Source organism: Gigantopelta aegis, unplaced genomic scaffold (genome assembly GCF_016097555.1).
Source record: "Gigantopelta aegis isolate Gae_Host unplaced genomic scaffold, Gae_host_genome ctg2707_pilon_pilon, whole genome shotgun sequence".
In the NCBI taxonomy this organism is placed as follows: Eukaryota; Metazoa; Mollusca; class Gastropoda; order Neomphalida; family Peltospiridae; genus Gigantopelta; species Gigantopelta aegis.
This window is the reverse complement of record NW_024533004.1, coordinates 61,519-83,077: the sequence shown is the minus strand read 5'-3', so window position 1 is coordinate 83,077 and position 21,559 is coordinate 61,519. Positions and strand designations below refer to the sequence as shown.

Here is a 21,559-nt window from a genome sequence, read left to right as displayed (position 1 = left end):
TTGGGACCCATTCACTCGTTTGAAGATGAACAAGACTCTTCTATAAGTAATATGGCAGTAGCTGATTACGATGTCCTATCACCAATCAACTTCATATCATGTACAAGTCAAGCACCTTCATAAACATAGACACAGTCACATTCATGTTGTCCACCATACTTTGACGCAACCCACTTCAACTGAACACAGTTTTCTTGAACTAACCACCTGGTAATGATCAATGTGAATCACAATAAATTATATTATTTTAACAAAATATTGTTATTTTTGGTATTGGTCTCTGGAAAAATTATATATTATTTTTTGGTAAAGATTATTTATATAGCAATATTTGGACATATATATATATAAGCTATGTTATACCAGTAATATTGCTGACTTGACACAAACACAAGAGTAGTCATTTTCCTCATAGTACTAGGGGACAAATATCAATGTCAGCATATAACTAATGAATGGATTAAATCTAACATCCAATGTACTTATATTATGGGCAAAGTAGAAGCTACAGTAAATGGTCCTATACTGTACATGCCACCTGTCTTCTGTAATACAAACATTTCCAGACTATTAGACAGCTCGATCTCACACCCACCCCAGATCAAAGAAATCATTTTTCAAAAAACAACCTTTAATTTTGAAAACAAGATGGAAAACATACATATAATGTACTCTTCTCTTATGTTTATTGCAAAACAAGTTCATAGACCTTTGCTTGTAAAACGACGATCTCTTTCTTCAGCGATCGTCAATCGAATTCCTTTAGATTTTGGTAGTGAAATCATAGCTTTAGTACCTTACCAATAATAATAAACACATTCGTCTGACGTGTGGCAAAGGTGTTTCCTACTGAATCTTTGATGTGGATAATATCAAATGACCCATGATGCTTTTCTCGATGTGTAATGACACCTACTCGGCCCAAGTTTCGCCCGCCTACAACCATCACAACATTGCCTACATCAAACTTAACAAGTCTGTGATCTTGCCAGTTGAGATGTCAATTCTAACAGTGTCATTGACTTTAATATAACGGATCTGGATAACGAATGGTTCGGCCATCATGAGTTACCAAAAATGGGACACCTTTGGGACCAAGTTGGACTCTCCGTACCACGTCCTAGCTTGTACTATACAACAACAAAAAGAAAATAATAAAAGTAACAGCATACACACTACATCATAGTGTAGAAATTATTTGTAATTTATACTATTTCATATGCGGAGTAAAGTGTTCCCTCAAGTAAGAGCCGCAGTGTCTATTTCAATCAAGGTCCTAGAGTGGGGGAGGCTACTATTTGAGGGCATAGAGAAATAATCAAAGACACTAATATAACAATTGATTCGGAACCTTTATAATAAACTGTAGCTTTAGAACTCTATATATTAGCTAAGATATGATAGATAAAGCTTTGACAGCAACTTCAAGCAGAACTGATAATTGTTTTACGTCAAAGCAAGAAGTTAATGTTGTATGTTATTAATCGGTTGTGAACTTGGACTGTTAAGAAATTTATCATATTTCAACTATTTTCTGGCTGAGTATATCAATTTGAGGGTAGTGTTAATTTCAATGCCATATAGAGAAGGAAGAGTTATTATTAGAGGGTAGCATCTACTCAAGGAAATCCATCAAGTCTAATGTTAAGACTATTCATGGTATATGATACGATAGAAATAGCCATAGTGCTCAGTGTCAAGAAGGAACTGTCTCTCTTCAACACTCTATGAGCTCAAAGCGAGCTGGGATTATTCCAGTCATCATAGCACAAACATTGGCTAACTAACACTATTATAACTGTACATGTAATGTAGGTTCACATCAGCTTACCCTAGCTTCTTCTGGGGTAATTCGATGAACACAAAAGCGACCTTTCACATCATACAATAACCGAAAATGTTCTCCAGTTTTCTCAATAGTAATAACATCTATACAGAGAAAGATAGTCACTATGTAATATAATGCACTCATCTTAGTATGTGTTATACTTGCCTGCTAATATCTACTAACACATGTAAAAATGCCGGTAACATTAACAAACATTTAGTCGTGGCATAGAGTTTAGCCAATAGTATAAATATTTTTGTCAACTTGTGAATGCCATATGTAAATGGAGAAATGTGATCTATTGGGTACAAAGTATACTACGTACACTGGGCTTATAGACATAACTTCACATTTTTGACTGTAAATGGGTATTTCATGGGGAGCGTCCATGGTTTAATTGATCATAAACATCAAGTGTGCTATTAATAATAACTATAGAACAATGTTTATCATGGTAGGCGTGGTCTCAAAGCAATTCTGTCATCACTTCTTTTTCTGTTTCAAGCTAAAGACAAGTAAATGGAGACATCAGTAGTTGAAGACAGATCTCTTTAATAGTAATAACATGAAACGTTTTGATCCAAATTGTACAATAAATCAGAATAAGCCTAATTTTTACTCATATATTACAGAAATTAAAAGCATGAGAGGTGTGGTCATGCTTTAATTTCCATAATTCATTTGCATAACACTTTATCCATTACTTTAAGTACAATGTCATTATGTACAAGCACTCTAGATACTGGTTTACACCTTACCCATCAAACCAGCAGGATAAGTGGTGTCAGTACGAACTTTTCCATCAACTTTTATTAAGCGCTGTTTAACAATCTTCTTAACTTCATCACCAGTCAATGCATATTTGAGACGATTTCTTAAAAATACTATCAATGGCATACATTCACGTAATTTATGTGGCCCTGTTGATGGTCTGGGAGCCTAGACAAAAAAGAGGCACATTAAATAACTTTCCATACAAGCACATGCTTCATTACATATCTTCCAGATAGCTTGTCCAACATCCAGTGTTTAGGGGCATTGAGCCTCTTCAAGTGCTTCTTCGGCCCTCTAGCCTAAAATATGGATGGCAACGTCAATAGCAAGTATTAAGATGATGATTTTATTTATGATATTTAGATGATGTGAAAAGATTCACTAACCATGTTGCCTCCTTGATTGAGAAAAGAGTATGGTGTGTTTGCGCATGCGCAGATGGGTCACACGTGTTTCACCTCTAATGATGCGAAGAAAGGGCGCCATTCTCAACCCCCCAAGCCACTGCCTATACTAACTTCAGTAAGTAATCAGGCAACACATTCTAGTCTAGTTGTAATGCTTGGAGAAGAAGACGTTCATCTAACAAATGGAACTACAGCTGAAAAAACAGATTCCAGTTCCTTGAAGGCCATGTTAGTAATAATATGAAAAATGGATAAGTATAATTGATACTAAACAAGTATAATCAATGATTGCTTGCCTTTTTCATGTAAGATACCACACCAGCTTGCTTATTTCTGCCAATTTAAGTGTACTAAGTTCAAAGTACACATTGATGTGGCAGTGTACATGTGTACTAAATGTATATGGACATATGTAATAGGATGGTACATGTGTACTAAATGTATATGGACATATGCAATAGGATGGTATATATGTACTAAATGTATATGGACATATGCATAGGATGTACATGTGGGTAGTAAATGTATATGGACATGTATAATAGGATGGTATATATGTACTAAATGTATATGGACATATGCAATAGGATGGTATATATGTACTAAATGTATATGGACATATGCAATAGGATGGTATATATGTACTAAATGTATATGGACATATGCTAGGATGGTATATATGTACTAAATGTATACCATGTGTAATAGGATGGTATATGTGTACTAAATGTATATGGACATATGCAATAGGATGGTATATATGTACTAAATGTATATGGACATATGCAATAGGATGGTATATATGTACTAAATGTATATGGACATGTGTAATAGGATGGTATATGTGTACTAAATGTACATGGACATATGCAATAGGATGGTATATATGTACTAAATGTATATGGAACATGTTAATAGGATGGTACATGTTGTAGTAAATGTATATGGACATATGGCAATAGGATGGTATATGTGTACTAAATGTATATGGACATGGACATATGTAATAGGATGTGTATCTATACATAATGGGTATGTTACTTGTATGTCACTTTATAGAACACTTTCTAATGACAATGATGATTCTATGAAGTGTCTGATAGTCCAGTGACTAAACAGCCAAAGCTAAGAGAAGATCTTCATCTAATACTGCAGGCAGTACTAGCAAAGTATCTAAATCTCAAGGGAATTCAAGGCAGCTTGATATTTCAGGATATTTTAAGGGGTATAGCTATTTTTGTTCTGTTTATTTTATAACTATTGCTATTTTATTATAATATTAGTCCTCAGAAACGTAAACAACCTGATTTTGATGACGAGGTTGATAATGAAGGGAGTCTCTCTACATCTACAGTCAGTATATAATAAACCTATTTTGTATCAATATAATAACTACTGTGATATTAGTAACATTTAATTGCTGAATCTATGAATAACAGAATTTAAAATGCATTAAAATTTATCATAATTTAGTGCTTTATAATAAAGCTTCTTTGTCCATAGAATAAAATTTTAAAATTTTATCCTCTTTAGTCTACTGATCCAGAGACCAAAAAATCTAAAAGTGAAGAGACGACAGAAAATTCAGAGTCATGTGAAGTAGTTAATGATGTTGCCCCAGCGGTATAAACATATCTAACATAATGTACATGAATAAGAGGTCTTGTATTATTACAGGTTCCTATTCAGCCCCCCCAAATCATGTTGTTATTGTAGGCAACATTTGGATGATCCAAAATTAAAAGTTTTCATCGGTGACCCACCTAATGCTGTAAGTTCAAATCATGTTATTAATATTAACAATTATCTCTTTTGCTAGAATGAAGAATTTATCACACTAGCTGATTCTAGCCTATCTTTATTAAGTGGTGATCAGGAGAGTGCATTAGATGATATACCACAACACAAGATAACAGATTTTACGTATGTTATATAATACACATTATTGTTAATAAGGAACCTCTTTACTGAGAAATAGAAATAGCGTCTATCTGCTGTGGTTTTAAGGCCTAATTTTCCTAGAATTTGAAAAGTACATTTTTTTTCTTTTAGGCAACCACATTACCACATTAAAAAGATTATGTTATGACAATTTTATAACTCAGCACATAATAAATATTAGGACTTGAGGCATTTGATAATGTCTGCATTAATACATCATATTTATTACATATGTCAATGATTATTATTGTGATTTTATTTTGTGTAGTGTTTATGATCAAAATCATCATTTGTGTCCATTTGATACTGGGCTGGTTGAAAAAAATGTCGAGCTTTTTTTTCAGTGGAACTGTCAAACCAATTTACGACGAAAACCCTGACCCTTCAGGTAACAACATTTAAATTCATGTATACAAGTAATCCATAGCTTAGTCAGCATGCTCAACTAGTAACTGTGTTATGTAGTGAGTGTGTGTTACTGCTATGGTATATCATACCAGTGCAATACTGATTTTAAAATGGGTGGAGCTTTGGATCAAAACCCCACCTACTTTGATGACTTGTATACACGATTTCAGATTTTGTATACTTTAATGTACATTTATTAAAATTGTACAGTTCATTTTTATTTTAATAATTTATACATTGTATGTAGATGGTATACCTACTAAAGAACTAGGTCCTATCAATTCATGGTGGATTGCTGGTTTTGATGGAGGAGAAAAAGCTCTTGTTGGATTTACTACAGGTAATTACTAATTATAAACAGTGTTAATGTCTTAATATGATTTTGTTCACTTCAGCTTATGCTGAGTATATATTAATGGAATCCTCTCAAGACTACAGTGAAATAATGGCCTCTGTACAAGAGAAAATCTACCTTAGTAAAGTATAGTCACTACACATACACAGTACATGTATATACGCACATATTAATTAGTGTATGAATGTTTGTACATGCATTTTATTTCTGGTTCTATAGATTGTAATAGAGTATCTTGAAGAGTTTCCTGTAGCTACTTATGAGGATCTATTAAATAAAATAGAGACTACAGTCCCTCCTCAATCTATTGCTGTACCTCCTTTACTGAGGATGCTCTCCTAAGACATGCACAGTTCATTGTGGAGCAGGTATTACATAATACTATGGATGTGATGAAATTTGGCAACTGTAGGCAAGATTGTAAAATAGTTATATAATCTTTTTCTCTTACCTTTGATTAGTCTACTATATAATAATATTTGAAAGCATGTAGTTTCCATTAAGTGTCTCTGTTTATTTTCTTGGTTTAGTTGATTACATTAAGAACAAGTCAAAAATCATTTCATTAATTATTATCATATTCATAATGACAGGGTTCTACTTTATTTAGGTTGAAAGTTATGATCAATATAGTGATGAAGATGAAGATCTATTACTAGTATCTCCTTGTATGAGAGCTTTAATAAAACTATCAGGAGTCACATTAGGAAAACAGTTAGTTCTTACACTATTTATAATAGCTTTAATACATAATAAGTTAATGTTGCTCTCACAATTGATGTAACACAAGTTACATAAGTACACGTACACATAGGGGACAAATTGATAAATCTGCTCATTTTAACATTACTTTATCTGTAGTTGTTTTTCTTAGAAGATAGTTATAATTGTCTCTATTAACAGTACTTACATGTCAAATACAATAGAACATATTTCTAGCTATTTCTATCCTTGCTGTTGTTGATAGTTCTATTTTTTTTGATTAAGATTATTTGTTCTGATGTGTTGTTCTCATAGTGACCTTTCTATTGCTCTGTGAATTATAAACAGTGTTCATGTAAATAATTATTGGAAGCAAGAACTTAGCTATATATTATTAGCATATGTGGAAATTGATTATTGGCATATTACTCCTTTGTAGGAAATCTGCCAGGAGGTCAGCTAAGCAGCCCAAAGTGAAGGCATCCAAACATACTAAGGTATTCATATCACTGATTTCTGTTTTGTTGATATCTTGTAATAGGCTACTACAACTCCATTGGTTCGTAATATTTTTGAGATGTTTTTCAAGAACCAGATTGACGGCAAGTCGTCTAATTCAGCTCCTAGACGACGTCGTTGTGGTGTTTGTGAAGTATGTCAACTAACTGATTGTGGGAAATGTAATGCTTGTAAAGATATGATTAAATTTGGAGGAACTGGACGATCAAAACAAGCTTGTGTCCACAGACGGTAAGTTCCGTAACATATAGTTAACCAGTTAAGTATGAATGTATCAGCTTTTAACAATGGAGTAGTCTTTATTGTTTATTAGCACACAGTATCTTTATTGTATGATTTAGTCTCAGAATATCAACTGTCAAAGTGTCAACTTACATTAAACCAGCTCCCACTATATCAGCTCCCAAATTGACAACTCAAGCTCTTTCTTTCTCCCTAGACTTTAGACCCTAAACCTAAAAAAGAGTTGGTATCAAAGAATTGTCATTTAGTTGACATTGAATACCCTTACTGTAGATACACTATATAATATATTGTATTCATTATTTTGTCATTATTTAGTTGTCCTTATATGGCTATACAAACAGCTGATGAAAATGAGGAGATGGATAGTGACCTGACTTGAAAAATGCAGTAAGTACATCATATTGTAAATATGCACATTATAATTGGATATTACAGTTAAGAGTTAGAGGTTGTGATAGATGGGGTTTATAAATATGTACTTACATTGATATTTCTTCTTGTAGAAAGACATTAGATCTCCAAGTAAGAAAATTAAAGAAGAGAAGAAGATAAAGGTAAGTTCCTGCTATTATTGTAGTAATTAGTTGTATATTGTTTTAGACCAAAGTTGAGTGGATAGGTGAACCAGATTGGATTGAGGGACATCGCAAGTATTACTCACAAGTCCTTATTAACAAAGAAAAGGTAATACACAATGACATATGTCAATAGCAATACTTTATATGGAAACAATTTTGAATTAGAAATGACTGATGTAGTTGTTGTATAATCCATACTAACAAAATATGATTTAAAAATTAAAATATGAAATGTAGAGGTTTTATAGTTTTATTTCATTTATTTTAATCGTCTCCTTGTATTCTAACAGGTGTTGGTACATGATGTAGTGTCAGTGTGTCCTGAAGTACCTGATGATCCACTCTATATAGTACGTATTATGTCAATGTGGGAAGATAATAATGGAAAGAAAATGTTCCATGGATGGTGGTTTAAGTAAGTGTAGATATATTATTAATGGTGGTATAAATGGATACCATGTAGATATAGTGGTTAAATGTAAGTAAGTGTAGATATATTATTAATGGTGGTATAAATGTACCATGGATAGTGGTTTAAGTAAGTGTAGATATATTGTTATTATAATGGTGGTATAAAAGTGTACCATGGATAAGTACCATGGTTTAAGTAAGTGTAGATATATTATTAATGGTGGTATAGATATACCATGGATAGTGGTTTAAGTAAGTGTAGATTATATTATTAATGGTGGTATAGATGCACCATGGATAGGTGGTGAGTGATAGTGAGTGTACATGTAGATGTATTAATGTTTTATAATTGATGTACATTGACATGTGTACATGTAATCATTCACAATCATGTGAGTTTAAAAGTTAACATAATACTGAACTCACTAATGGAGCTGCTCTTCTTAATTGTAAGAAATTGACTTTAAACTTTAATATAAATTTATGTTTTTTAAAGTTGTTTTATATATTTTCCAATCTAGTCGATCTAGTGAGACAGCCCTCGGAGAGACTGGTGATCCTCGAGAACTGTGTTTCTCCTGGATGAATGTGATGATAATCCATTGGGAGCTATTATAGATAAAGTTCAAGTTAGTTATTACAAACTAGTACTCCCTCTTATAATAGGACACTTGTTCTAGTCCATACTAATACTTTAGTGTATTATGCAACCTCTATATTGAGGACACTTGTTCTAGTCCCATACTAATACTTTAATGTATTATGCAACCTCTATATTGAGGACACTTGTTCTAGTCCCATACTAATACTTTAGTGTATTATGCAACCTCTATATTGAGGACACTTGTTCTAGTCCCATACTAATACTTTAATGTATTATGCAACCTCTATATTGAGGACACTTGTTCTAGTCCCATACTAATACTTTAGTGTATTATGCAACCTCTATATTGAGGACACTTGTTCTAGTCCCATACTAATACTTCAGTGTATTATTCAATCAACTACTGATTACACACAGGTGGAGTTTCAATATCCTCCTAATAACTGGTTTATGATGGGAGGTGAGGAAGTCACTGAGGAGGAAGAAATAGAGGAAGATGGCAGGACATTCTTTTGTCAGAAATGGTATGATGTTACAACAGCTCGTTTTGAAGACATCCCTAGCAATTGTCGTGATTTTCAATCAAAGGAAGGACAAAGAATATTCTGTCCATCTTGTGATCGAAGGAAGACAGCTGAATTAGTAGGTTGCTTCCTTTTGTATAATGACTAAATCCTTGATCATGATTAGATCATGACTAGATATGATTAGATCATGACTAGATATGATTAGGTTATGACTAGATATGAATAGATTATGATTAGATATGATTAGATTATGACTAGATGTACATTGTACAGTAGACATTATTTTAATGATACTTGTTACATTTTTTAACGTAGAGCAAAATTGCTGTTGCAAAAGATAAAATCGAGTCCTCAAACAATTCTAAACATACTCTCTTTAAGTATGTAATGTATAGTGGATGCATTATATTGTGATTGTAACTCTTTGTAGCTCTTTTGTTCTTGACTATCAAACATATTCTGTTGGAGATTGTATCTGTTTATTACCAGACACTTACACCTTTTCTGTTAAAAAAACTACAACATTATCAAAGAAACAACCAAAAAAAGATGAATCTGTAAGTTGAATAATCACTAATTCTTGTTAAATAGTTTATTAGTGCCATTAATTAAGGAGAGACTCCTATATTATAGCCTGTAAATGTACTGTTTATTCACACACACACATACATGGAGTGTTATACCATATGTTGATATGACTAATGTTTTCATTATTAGATTGATGAAGAAATGTATCCTGAAAAATATCGTAAAATGTCAGATTATGTCAAGGGCAGTAACTCTGATTCTTCACCTCCATTTCAAATAGGTTAGTAAAATAATAATGAACTTACCATCTATTATAATTTACAGGTCAAATATTGGAGATATTTACCAAGTCCTCTATTAGTAAACTTATTGATGATGTTAAGGTTTACCTTAAAGTGAGAATGTTCTACAGGTAATGAGTTTGAACATGTACATGAATATTACATAATATAGGTAATTGTTGTACTTGTGTACATGTTATTATTGTACATGTTTTCATGTTATTATCATACTTGTTTACATGTAATTATTGTACATGTATGCATGTAATTATTATTGTACTTGTATACATGTTATTGTTATACATGTCTACATGCAGACCACAAGACACACACAAGAAGACAATGCTACAGATCAAGCTGATCTTAATCTTGTCTATTGGAGTAATGAAGGTGTGTTACTTTGAAGTACTTTGCTTATATTAACTGATGTTTTTATAGAGACTACTGTAGAGGCTAATATTGTATGTGGTAAATGTACTGTACAAACATGGGGAAGATATTGAAGGGGATATTGACTCCTACTTCCTGGGAGGACCTGATAGGTTTTACTTTTTAGAGGTTAATGGGTGTAGTGTCTAGACATGTTTGATGTGGTCTTTTATTGAAGGCTTACTGTGCAAAGACTGGAGAATTTGAAGACCCTCCCCTACAGGCCAGATCTAAGGGGAAAGGAAAGGTAATGAAATATCACAGATTTTAAATGATGCTCTCTCTCTTCTCTCTCTCTCTCTCTCCCTCTCCCTCTCTCCCTCCCTTTCTCCCCCCCTCTCTCTCTCTTTCTCTCTCTCCCTCCCTCTCCCCCCCCTCTCTCTCTCTTCTCTCTCTCTCTCTCTCCCTCTCCCTCTCCCTCTCCTCTCTCTCCTCCCTTTCTCCCTCCCTCTCTCTCTTTCTCTCTCTCTCCCTCCCTCTCCCCCCCCCCCCCCTCCTCTCTCTCTCTCTCTCTCTCTCTCTCTCTCTCTCTCAGGGTAAAGGCAAGGGTAAAAATAAAGGTAAAGGACCAGCTCATGACACACCAGTTAGTACTGAACAAGAAGAAACTCAACCTCCACCATCCTTTCATAAATTGAGAACTCTAGATGTCTTTGCGGGATGTGGAGGTAAATAGACTAGTTGTATTTTAATATGTCAGTGGTTACCTAGTTTTATTATTATTACATATATATAATGTTATTATTACATATATAATGTTCTTGTTCACAGGTTTGACAGAAGGATTTCATCAGTCAGGTGTAGCTGAGGCATGTTGGGCCATTGAAAAAGACGAGCCAGCAGCACAGGCATTTAGATTGAACTATACAAAGGCATCTGTCTTCACTGATGACTGTAACGCTCTACTTAAACTTGTAATGGAGGTATGATATGATACCACTATTTTACAATGAAACATAGACACTTTAACAATTTCATGTGACTAGATAAGAGTATAGGCAATGTCCTTTAATAAAGGGTTGTTCTATACAATTCAGTACTGTCATATGTATTGAGTGCTGTCTACTGTTAGAAAGATGCATTTATATAACATTACTTCTACCAAAGTCCTGCTCTATTTCTCTATATAAAGGGTGTAGAGACTGCTAAAGGGCAACGTTTACCACAAAAAGGTGACGTTGAGATGTTATGTGGAGGACCACCTTGTCAAGGATTTAGTGGAATGAACAGATTCAATTCTAGAGAATACTCACAGTTTAAGGTATGATCTCCTACTTTGTATGTTTTTGTAGGACTCCAATTTAAGACTAAAATCTAAGCTCATATTAAACGCTAATAACAGATAACTGATAACTTTATGATAAGTTGTCTTTGTATAATTTATATTACATATTATAATTTCATTCATAGTTTCTCTTCCTTTGTTTTAGAATTCACTTGTTATCTCTTATTTGAGTTTTTGTGAGTATTATCGTCCTCGTTTCTTTCTTTTGGAGAATGTTCGTAATTTTGTATCATTCAAACGAAGTATGGTCCTCAAACTAACACTACGTTGTCTAGTTAAAATGGGATATCAAGTAAGAACACTTATATAGTAAGTTATAATATACTTGTATTATTATAGTGTACATTTGGTGTATTACAAGCTGGTCAATATGGTGTCCCTCAAACAAGAAGAAGGTAATGAAATGATCTATATCATTACTCATGAAGTAATGTTTATTTTCAGAGCTATTGTTTTTGGCAGCAGCTCCTGGAGAGAAACTACCAACTTTCCTAACCCCACTCATGTATTTAGTCCTAGAGCTTGTCAGTTAACAATAGTTGTTGATGATACTAAGGTGAGAATGTCTGACATGATACTTATGATGTAATAAACCATAGTCCTCTAACTGTTTGTATGATTCTATCAGTAACAATATCATAGAGCTTTCTAATAAAACATAGTCCTCTCTCTAACTGTTTATATGACTCCATCACTAACAATATCATAGAACTTTCTAGAATTGTGCTCAATCTGTTGTCTACCAGTTATAGTGTGACGCTCTTAATTTTAAATATATTGCACATTGTTGCTTTCTTGAACATGATAGAATGTAATTTCTTGTTTTTTCTAGTTTGAGACATCCATCAGATTAGACTCTGCTCCATTTCGTACCATCACTGTCAAAGATGCCATGTCAGATTTACCTGATATACTATGGGTCATCAGCTCTTAACATGAACTACAATGGAGAACCACATTGTCACTTCCAACGTCTAGTAAGTCCCTTATTTTAATAATTGATAATAGTTTGTTTACTTTCTTAGCTTCGAGGTAAACAACATCAACCCTATTCTTCGTGATCATATATGTAAGGAAATGAACCCACTTGTTGCTGCTCGTATGAGATATATACCTGTTGCTCCTGGAGCTGATTGGAGAGATCTACCAAATATTGTTGTTAGATTATCAGATGGAACGTATGCTCCTAAATTGTAAGTTTACACTTGTTGTATATAATAGTTTGTACAAGTGTTGTTCTTTTAATAATATACTGAGTTATTGAATATTTTCAGTTTATTCATAGTGTTTTGTACTTGGATTAGTAATAAAGTATGGGGCACTGTTTGTGTCAAAATGGGAATATTATCATGATATGATGAATAAGTCATTATTTATTAAATAACACTCAATTTACTTCTTAATTATTTAATAAAATTATGTATTATTTAATAAATCAAGTGTTATTTAATAAATCACAAGTTATTTAACAGATAATGAGCATTAAAAAGTAAATCATAACATGTTAACTATACCATTGAATGCATTCAATTTTGGCACAAATGGCACCCCATAATAAAGTGTCTAAACATGATATTCCTTGGAGTTTGACAGGTTTTATACCAAAACATTCTCAGTCTTCATTGTTAAACTATTTATTCTAAATACAATATCATTTCTATTGTTAGGAGATACACTCATGATGACAAGAAGAATGGACGTGGTAAAAAATAAGTCTCTCCGAGGTGTATGTTCATGTGCTGAAAACAGACAATGTGATCCAGCAGATAGACAGTATGGTACATTAGTCCCATGGTGTTTACCTCATACAGGTTAATATAGATATCTGTTATATATATCTTAGTACATTGTTTATCTTACTATTAACTAGGTAAATTACATTCTTATTACTGTGATATATTTATAGGCAATCGACACAATCATTGGGCAGGTTTGTATGGTCGACTTGAATGGGATGGTTTCTTCAGTACAACTGTTACTAATCCTGAACCTATGGGCAAACAGGTTAGTTATCATTACAATAATATCATGTCCCCGTTTCACTACAAGACAATTTTAATTTTTTAAAATATTATTTCAATATTACTTTAGTGAAATTAGAGCAGTTAATTATGTAATCTTGTTATGTGTATATTTAGGGTCGTGTTTCTTCATCCTGAACAACATCGTGTAGTTAGTGTTAGAGAGTGTGCTCGTTCTCAAGGGTTCCCAGATACATTTAGATTTTTCGGTACTATATTAGACAAACATAGACAAGTATGTACATCAATATATCTGGTAGACTTACTATATTACTGACATATAGGTTGGAAATGCTGTTCCTCCTTTATTAGCAAAAGCTATTGGGTTAGAAATAAAGAAGGCTATCGAGGAGAAAAATAAATTTTCCACTCTATAACCTCTCAACTATAAATAAAATTAACTATTGATAAATTAAAGTGCACCTGTTTCAAAGAAAATATTGTTTTATTTTTGTATAACTAGATATGTGGGCCTTGTGACCATAGAGTAGAAAGAGTTAATAATAGCTTACTAGGTATAATTCTATTATTTTGGTTGGTATATATATGCCTAACTTATACACTTTAATCCTCAACTATTTGTACTGGTTACACACTACCTGCTCAGTGTAGTTCATTTCATGAGTATTCTTACAATAGAGTTTCCTATAACTGTTCTACAGATTTGATAGGTCAAGAAGAGCTTGTGTTGTGAACTATTTTGCTCTTCTAATACAAATGATAAATGGGATATATTTCAGAGATGAAGAAGAGATGATTCAGAATATTGCTGGGGAGTGGAGTACATTTATATAATAGATCATGGTTGGCACTCTAGTACAAGCCTACTAGATCAGTAGTCCTCTAATACTAGTATTACTTTAACTGATATTACTTATATGAATTGACAGAAATTACTTTTTACTGTACAAATTTACAATTTAACTTTTGACCTTATGACCTTATTTTTGGGGGTGTGTTTGGCTGGGCGTATAATCTGTATATGCATAAAGAAAAAATGGCTTCATCATCAGGTCTGTATATGTTGTTTTATAGTATAGTAGTTGTAAGTATTAATACTTTTATATCATAAACTCACACTTATCTTTCACAGTTGCTCAACTTTTCGTCTTGGTCTAATACAGCTCTTAGCTGGATCTAATAAAGCTACCAATCTTCAAAGAGCTACTGAACTTGTAAAAGAAGCAGCATCTAATGGAGCACAAGTCATTGTATTACCAGAATGTTTTAATTCTCCTTATGGTACCCAATATTTTCCTGACTATTGTGAACCTATACCAGGACAGTCTACAAATTGTCTAGCACAAGTTGCAAAGAAACAAAGACATATCTCATTGGTGGTATGTAGTAATATAATGTATACTTTTATTAGGGAATAAAGCTCATTTTACCACTTAATAAACTAGCATTATTTTAATGGCACTATATTTGCTAAACCAGAAGACTAAAAAAACCTCAGGTTGAAGCTACAATACTGCTCACATAAGCTTTCAAGCCTCAAATCAGTCATGCACAGTAGCATTATATTAAACTGATATGTTGCAATGAGCATCATCAGTTACTTTATTATGCTGGTTAATTTTCATTTGTCATCTTGAAGGTTGTATACAACAATATAATAAAGCATTGTGAGTAGCATATATAACTATCTATAAATACATAGTACACAGTCTTGGCCCTCCAAGACAGTGTGCCAGACAAATTAAATTATATAAGTAATACTGAATACCTAAAACTATAAACTAGTAATTTCACTTTGTAGTAGTAGTCTATTTCATTATGACTTTAATTATTCATTATGTCTATGACCTATATATGATCACTGACTGGTATAGTATGTAACATGGTCTTCTCCTTTATTGTTCAAAGGGAGTATACCAGAGAAAGATGGAGACAAGATCTATAATACTTGTACTGTGTTCAGTCCTGCTGGAGAACAACTAGCAAAATTTAGAAAAGTGAGTGTCAGTTTTATTATCATCTCATCAAATGTGACAGCTGTAACTGTTTACTATAAATTCTACCACTTTTAGTGTGAGTTTGACTACCTATTTAGTATATAGTTTGGTTAATATGCTTCACATATAAACAAGATTATGACCAACATAGAATGTTTGATTGTGAACAGACAGATGTAACAAAATATATTTGAGTATATCCAAATTAATAATTCTTATAAGATACTGTATTGAATGTGGACAGTCCTAATATTTATATAAGTATAGTCATGTCTTATCTCTTTTATTTGTATGTAGTGATATACAACTAACTATACCCTTTCTAACTTATCTATAAAATCTATAGATACACCTTTTTGACGTTTGATATACCAGGAAAGATAAGGTTTCAAGAATCAGAGTTCCTTAGTCCTGGTACTGAATTGCAAACATTTGACACTGGTAAGGCCAGATATTAATAGTTTAGTGCATTATAGTGTGTGTGTGTGTGTAGAAAGTGATGTGGCAATAATGATAATGGTGTTTTGCAAACAACTATGTTTGTATTACAACCAAATTTAATGCCATATTTGTCAAAAATATAATATTATGGACTTTTTGAATGTGTGTCATCATTTAAATAATATTGTTAGTTAGACAACACCAGGAATGTATAATGAGAAGAAGATAGTAAGGGAAAATGTCATGAATATTTCATACAATTGATTAAAAAACTAAGTAGAGCTCTTAGGAGTTATGTCACTATATTTAGACAAACTCACAAAAAATCCTTCCCCCGTAGGCACATGACTTACTAGTATATAAAATATATTAATTAACGATCTAAATATAGTAACACGACACTCAAGAGCTTTGCTTAGCATTTTAATCAATTGTGAGATTCACACTCTTTCTCCCTTAATCTTTTTCATTATATACTCTCCTGGTAATGCTTCAGAACGTTTTCTGAGTAACTCAGGAAATTCCCCTTTATAGATTATACTAACAGATATTACTATAGTGACCTATGAATTAAATAGGTTTAGTATAGGGTCTTACACATTTCCCTTCTCATTTAGAATGGTGTAAAAATTGGACTGGGTATCTGTTATGATTTGAGGTTTCCTGAACTAGCAGCATTATATGCAAAAAAAGGTAAATCTATACATATTGATATTAATATAAACAGTTAACTTAATTTGTACTATGCTAGATAAAATGTTACATGTAATATCAATAAATTAGGTGTCTCATAGTCAATGGTAGTGAGCTACAATCTCCACTGATAGACATTACTATTGATTTCTATTGCTGTTGTCTTTCTCTATTTGCACACTATCTTATATATACTTACTTCAAATGTTTTTATACCATTAACTTCTGATTTACCTTCTCTCCATACAATTAGATTGTAAACTACTGGTCTATCCAGGTGCTTTTTAAACATGACAAGTGGACCAGCACATTGGGAACTTTTGGTTAGGTCTAGGTTAGTGGTTAAAATATACCTTTATTATGTTGGCAACCTCACCCTATACTTTGTACATGTACACATGTATTGTATATATAATGTACATGTTCTTGACTGAAGTTATGTTATCTATTTATATGCCTTTACAGAAGACATACTTTTGGACTGGACAATACTATATGACATATTTTAAGGCAACTAATTTAATTTGGTGGATCAAGACAATTACTAAATATTAGAATTGTCAATTTTGTGTCATGTTAATGTAGTGATATTATTGCTGACTAACTTAGCCATTTTATGAAACCACCAATTTTAATGTTGCCAATTTAGCTGTTTGATGGCAATCCATTAAATTCCCATTGCCAATAAAACTTGCTATACGGTAGCATTATCATTTCATTAAATGTGTCGTATTAAAGGAGCATTTATAATATTGCTTGTTTCATTAATGTGACTATAATATAATATCTGTACTATTCTATCTGCTATATAGAGCTTTAGATAGCCAGTTATACACAGCTGCTTGTAGTCCAGCCAGAAATGAAACAGCTTCCTATGTTGCCTGGGGTCACTCCGCTATAGTATCTCCATGGTTAGTCTAATATATTTAGTTCACAGTCACTGTACATTCATATTAACATACAAGGATGCTTTATTGACTATGTAATTGGGGCTTACTCAGGCTTCTCCCAATAATAGAATGATTGGGTTTTTTTTTTTTACATAAGGGGTGAAGTTATAGCTAAAGCAGACGAGAAAGAGACTATTATATATTCAGACATTAGTAGTTGTTATAAGAACTGATATTGTTACTATAATGAGGGAACATGACAGGTTATATTCATTTGAATTGTCTTTTATAGATCTGTCTTATCTAAATGATGGTTCGACAACAAGTACCTACCACTTCTCAAAAGAGACATGACTTATACAATGTGACAGCTGTTTAAACTATATTTTGTGATATCTATAGATGACTCCCATATAAACAAAACTACATATATTGATACAAATAGCAAGATAGTATTTTAAAGCTACTAATGTTGTATTTGTTATAAGTCTACAGTCTTGATGTTATAAAAAAGGAAAACAAATATTAATAAACATGCAGCAACATCAGACCTGAGATATCTCTATGAAACAAATTGTCACACACCAAACCGCATGTTGATCATGTGCACATAATTATAATAAATAATATATTAAACTTATATTCTTATACAAATATAATTATAATACTATGACAAATAGTACTACTACTTGCAGATATACATTATTATGACAGTGCCACTGGCAGGTATGGAATAAAATTAATGTTCCAATAATGTAGTCTAGTGGTTGCATCAGTTCTAATACTAGAACATCAAGTGCACAAAATGACTACTTTTTCTGTATGAAATAGGAGGTAATGAAGTAATTGAGCCCAGTGTCTTAATACAACAGTCCATCTTGAGTGCAATCAATAGATCTATGGAGTTAGCTAACTAATGTAATACATTCAGTCTATGAAATAACATCAGTTGCTCAATTAATTTTTAATTCTGAGTACGGTATTGCATGAAAACTGTACTAAACTATATATACTGTCCAATTATTGATGTCTAATGTAGATACTATGTAATAAATGAAGGATTTAATTAAGAGGAACTATAGACCAGTCACTAATTGATTAGTCTGTTTTTATAGTATACTCAGTTGTATGTGGTAGATTGTTAATCCGATAATTAAATGTCACATGTCATAGTACATGTGACATTGGTATAACATAATTACAATTGTTAACCTTTCAGTTATTACTAGAGCTTGTTTCTAGATCTCCATGTAACCAGGTCATTCACTGGATTATGCAACATCACCAATGAAGATTCCCTTGACGTAGTCTCGTCCCCAGACCTACTCGCAAGCGAAAATTTCACTTGCGAGTAGGTCTCGGGACGAGGCTACCCTTGACCCTATATATACCTTTCTTTTTTTATATGTCAACATCCCATTATAGAATTAAAACAGTTTAGTATAACATTGTACATGCTAGGTAAGGAACTTTATGCCATTATCTACTTGATGCTAGCTTAGTCTAATAATTAACTTAGCTAGCAACCAAATTGTTGATTGAAGCACAGTGAGCATAAGACTTGGACTCACACAAATTATAACAATAAACCTTTTATGAGCTAATTGCATTACACAGATTACCGTTCCCTCTCTATAAGTATTACAAAACCTACAGCTTGCTGTAAATGAAATAAAATGGCCACTATCTAGATGCGTAGATACAGTTAGCTCTGAAAGAGTTAATTATTATAACTCGCGTGAGACCGAGCCTAGGCCACTGTGCGTCACCCAAGGGTTTGTCCAACAAGGGTGGGCTGCTCTCTCGAGAATTCTTAACTTCTGCTGATTTCTGGTAAGTAGGCCACTTTTATAGTCTTAAGCATCAGAAAAAGCGTATGTTAATTTAATATTCACACTTAGATTGTAGTCTTGCATCCAATAATGCCTGAAAGTATATATGTGTGTATGTGTGTGTGTGTATATTAAATATGTAAAAATGTATGAAGCCATAGTTATATATTAATACAATTTCCAAACTGACTTGCACTCTGTCTGCATATATTTACAATTTATGTAGACATCTTCGCATTGCAAATCAATCAGAACTTTTTTGCTCCTTAAAAATTAAAATATCACACTATGTATTTCATCTTCTGATCATGTTAACACTAAATCTATTGTTTTATTATTTATAGTTTAAAAAACCCTAATCACTGTGACTTATAACCTATCAAGAAGACTATTAATTTGAGTTGGAGGTAGTCATAAAAACAAATTCATTGTTAACAATGAATGTAATTTCTATTGTAATGCAATGACAGCTGTATATATCATCATTCTACATGTAAAATGTCTGACACATCACAGTCCACCTACTCTCAATCTATTATGTAAAGAACTGAAAGAAGTGTCTGAATGGGAAACAATTGGCTGTATATCTCAATATACCTACTGCTGAAATTAAGAATGCCAAAGCATGTCACCCAGATGGAGACATTCCAGAGCGCAAAATGCATATTTTACAAAAATGGCTAGAACAAAGCAACACTGTACATTCATGGCATACTGTAGCTGATGCAGTAGAAAATCTCAATTCTGCAGTAACTGAAAAACTTAGACAAAAGTATGCTAGTATTCTAGATGAAATACCTTCACTTCCCAACAAGGGTAGTGTAAGTATAGCAAAATAATAGCTCAACACCACAAGCTAATGCCACAAAAAAGAAATGGCCTACCACCTTGAAAAAACTGCTATTGGCAGTGCTTGTTATCTCAGTTGCTTGTTTTATTGCTTGCAATTTTCTTTTACATATGCTTTGGCAATCAGGCAGACCCTAACTTAGCTGACAGTGATGGCTGGACAACCTCTTATGGTAGCCAGTCAGGAGGGACATAATGATGTTGTTGAATTATTGCTTAAGCGGAATGTTCCAATAAACACACAAAAACAAACAGGGAATAACAGCAATTTATTCTGCTAGCGAGAATGGCCACTCTTCTATTGTTTCTACCTTACTTAGCAATGGGGCAGACTCTAACCTAGCTAACAATGGTGGTTGGACACCTCTTATGATAGCTAGTCAGAATGGCCATGATGATGTTTGTCAAATTATTACTGAAATGGAAAGCACTTATAAATACCCAAAACAAAGAGGGAGTAACAGCAATATATTCTGCCAGTTGGAATGGCCATTCTTCTATTGTTTCTACCTTACTTAGCAATGAGCAGATCCTAACCTAGCTGACAATATGGCTGGACACCTCTTATAAAGCCAGTTCCAATGGTCATGATAATGTTGTTGATGTATTACTAACATGGAAAGTTCCAATAAATACAAAAGAAAAGATGGAACAACAGCAATATTTGCTGCTAGTTTAACGGCCACTTTTCTGTTGTGTCTAAGCTGTTAAACAATGGTGCAAACCCAAAACCTATTAACAATGATGGTTGGACACCTCTTTATGATAGCCAGTTCAATGGTCATGATGATGTCGTCAAATTATTACTGAAATGGAATGTACTACTAAATACCCAAAACAAGAGGGAGTAACAGCAATATATTCTGCTAGCAAGAAAGTCACACTTCTATTGTTTCTATCTTACTTAGCAATGGGGGCAGACCCTAACCTAGCTGACAATAATGATTGGACACCTCTTATAATAGCCAGTACCAATGGTCATGATTATATTGTTGATGTATTACTAACATGGAAAGTTCCAATAAACACTCAAAGAAAAGATGGAACAACAG

General features: G+C 32.9%; 1 protein-coding gene and 1 pseudogene across 1 annotated transcript; one reads left to right on the top strand and one right to left on the bottom strand.

Moving 5' to 3' along the window:
* Positions 1-701: 701 nt before the first annotated feature.
* On the bottom strand, positions 702-3,088 carry LOC121391602 (annotated as a pseudogene).
* Positions 3,089-3,160: 72 nt separating this feature from the next.
* LOC121391601 (DNA (cytosine-5)-methyltransferase 1-like) lies at positions 3,161-21,559 on the top strand (the record flags this gene model as incomplete). The annotated part of the gene is given in 36 exon segments (XM_041523172.1): positions 3,161-3,237; positions 4,726-4,780; positions 4,829-4,932; positions 5,219-5,285; positions 5,287-5,338; positions 5,606-5,698; positions 5,754-5,839; positions 5,933-6,034; positions 6,037-6,081; positions 6,324-6,427; positions 6,855-6,912; positions 7,684-7,734; positions 10,018-10,108; positions 10,153-10,240; positions 10,427-10,446; positions 10,449-10,499; positions 10,548-10,591; positions 10,593-10,667; positions 10,717-10,785; positions 11,074-11,206; positions 11,310-11,461; positions 11,671-11,799; positions 11,969-12,115; positions 12,163-12,218; positions 12,268-12,379; positions 12,656-12,735; positions 12,737-12,800; positions 12,849-12,869; positions 12,871-13,016; positions 13,491-13,527; positions 13,529-13,634; positions 13,730-13,827; positions 13,962-13,970; positions 13,972-14,079; positions 14,129-14,204; positions 21,513-21,559. Coding segments are annotated over 36 exon segments (2,853 nt in total), but the record flags the coding sequence as incomplete, so codon positions are not given.